Source organism: Penaeus chinensis, chromosome 8 (assembly GCF_019202785.1).
Source record: "Penaeus chinensis breed Huanghai No. 1 chromosome 8, ASM1920278v2, whole genome shotgun sequence".
Classification (NCBI taxonomy): domain Eukaryota; kingdom Metazoa; phylum Arthropoda; class Malacostraca; order Decapoda; family Penaeidae; genus Penaeus; species Penaeus chinensis.
Window position 1 is genome coordinate 4,440,773 of NC_061826.1, and position 2,500 is coordinate 4,443,272.

General features: G+C 39.1%; 1 protein-coding gene across 2 annotated transcripts in view; it reads right to left on the reverse strand.

Annotated features, from left to right (window-relative positions):
• The window catches only part of LOC125027937 (solute carrier family 28 member 3-like), a 26,085-nt gene that overhangs the window by 13,265 nt on the left and 10,320 nt on the right, over nt 1–2,500 (reverse strand). For both annotated transcript variants that reach the window (XM_047617108.1, XM_047617109.1), the window contains one exon: nt 2,194–2,339. In XM_047617108.1, the coding sequence (XP_047473064.1) occupies nt 2,194–2,339 (146 nt within the window). The remainder of the gene's footprint in view (nt 1–2,193; nt 2,340–2,500) is intronic.

The following is a 2,500-nucleotide window of genomic DNA, read 5'->3' on the forward strand; positions in this document are numbered from 1 at the left end:
ATCATCCCCTCTCCATTTTTTTTTTTTTTTTTCAATGAAACACTACAGAGAAAAAGGTTACATGCTTATACCCCTATGACCTCTCTTACTGTCCTTTACGTCCCCTATACACAGGCAAGCTAAGCATGACTGGAATGAAAAAAAGAGCTATTGTTACTTTTGACTCAGCTGTAACAAAACAAAGTCATAAGCGATGACTAACTGTAATCATGTGCTGGATATCACGTGGAGATATTATGAAACACGAGGTATTGTTTACTTCAAGAAAATACAGTCATCAAGGAGTTAGTATAAACCTTTTCTTCACTTACGTAACTTTTTTTCTCATTTAATTTGTGAAGGAAATGCCATAGATGAAAAGTATTTTCAGCTCTGTCGTTCTCACCATATCACGTACTATTTACCTCGTACCATACTGCTGCGGGAAACTAAAATATACCCCCGAATTGATTTACAGCATTAACAATAAGCAAAATACCTTCATATTCTTGAACATCCCGATCAGTGTCATGGTGGTTCTTGGTATCGTTCGATGCTCTTGATTAACAATATAGTTCTTTGCTTTTCTGCTGCGTAAGAATATTGATACAAAACACAGTATACACAGCGGAGGTGATATTTTCTAACCTTACTCTCAGTTCTTGTTGCATAGACTAAAAAAAAAATGTGTTAATGATAGTAGGAACCTTGACCGAAGTTGTGGTTGGTAACTGCCTTTTTTGGCCAGTATGGTCGTTTATCTTTGACCATTAGGCACTTAATCTTGAGTATTTCTCTTCTCTTTCTGTATAGGTTATCTTTAATCATTCATCCTCCCCCCACCCCGTGTCAATTTGTGACTTTCGTATTTCGTATTATTTTAATCTCTCTCTCTCTCTCTCTCTCTCTCTCTCTCTCTCTCTCTCTCTCTCTCTCTCTCTCTCTCGCTCTCTCTCTCTCTCTCTCTCTCTCTCTCTCTCTCTCTCTCTCTCTCTCTCTCTCTCTCTCTATATATATATATATATATATACATTTATCTCTCTATCTCTCTATCTCTCTCTCTTTCTCTCTCTTTCTCTCTCTTTCTCTCTCTTTCTCTCTCTCTCTCTCTCTCTCTCTCTCTCTCTCTCTCTCTCTCTCTCTCTCTCTCTCTCTCTCTCTCTCTCTCTCTCTCTCGCTCTCTCTCATCACAGAAAAAATATGAACATCTGAATGAAAATTATAATTATCAAATAGCTAAACAATAAATGAAATTACATACATATACATATACATATACTAGAAGAATTGTACACGCACACACAAATCTATGTATGCGCACACACACACACACACACACACACACACACACACACACACACACACACACACAATGTTTGTGTATGTTTGTTTGTGTGTTTGTGTGTGTATGTGAGTGTGTGTGTATGTGTGTGTGTGTGTGTGTGTGTGTGTGTGTGTGTGTGTGTGTGTGTGTGTGTGTGTGTGTGTGTGTGTGTGTGCATCCAAATAAAATTATATATTTACAAATATGTATATATGTATATACATTATATATATACTAATATACATATTGCTATATATATTGCTATATATATTAATATATATATTAATATCTATATATATATGTGTGTATGTATATCATTTATATCTGTATGTATGTATTTATGATTGCATGTATATGCTGTGTGTGTGTGTGTGTGTGTGTGTGTGTGTGTGTGTGTGTGTGTGTGTGTGTGTGTGTGTGTGTGTGTGTGTGTGTGTGTGTGTGTGTGTGTGTGTGTGTGTGTGTGTGTGTGCGTGTGTGCGTGTGTGCGTGTGTGTTTGTATGTATTTATGTATGTATGTATGAATGTGTGTGTGCATATATACAGTACATACATACGTGTAGATACAGAGAACGAGAAAACAAAATAATTAGATACATCTACCCCCCCCCCCCCCTACGTGTGAGCGCGCATGAGGATGGGAGTGAATAACAGCGAGCCTCAATGACTGTGCTCTCTGGTGTGGTCATAACAAAATTGTTTTCACCTGGCGGAAGGCCACAGGATATGTGATTTATTAACACTGGGAGAGACAGAGAAGGATGGAAGTATGGATATTAAAGAGAAAAAGGTCAAAATGAGAATAAAAAAACAAAGTGGGCAAGTGGAAGAAAAAATCAAAACGCGAGAAAAAAAAAATAAACACAAATCCTCAAAACCAACCACTCACCGTGTCTACGATATCCGTCATGGGCAGCACCGTGTCCCTGCCAACATAATCGCACTGGAAACCCGGGTTGATCTGTCCATCCCCATTAGGATCTTCTTTGGACATCCTGCAGTTGGAAGTGGGACTGTTTTCTCCGCTGACAGGACCTGTGGTGAAAAGGGTGTTGTCAGAGAAGGTTACGTGTTGTCTGTCGTCGGCCCGGGTTAGTATTCGGGAATTCCCTGTTAGCAGTGCTATGTAGCAACCTCTCAGCGGTGGATGGATGCTGTTAGCAGTGCCTGCAATCCTCTTAAATGGTGGCAGCAGT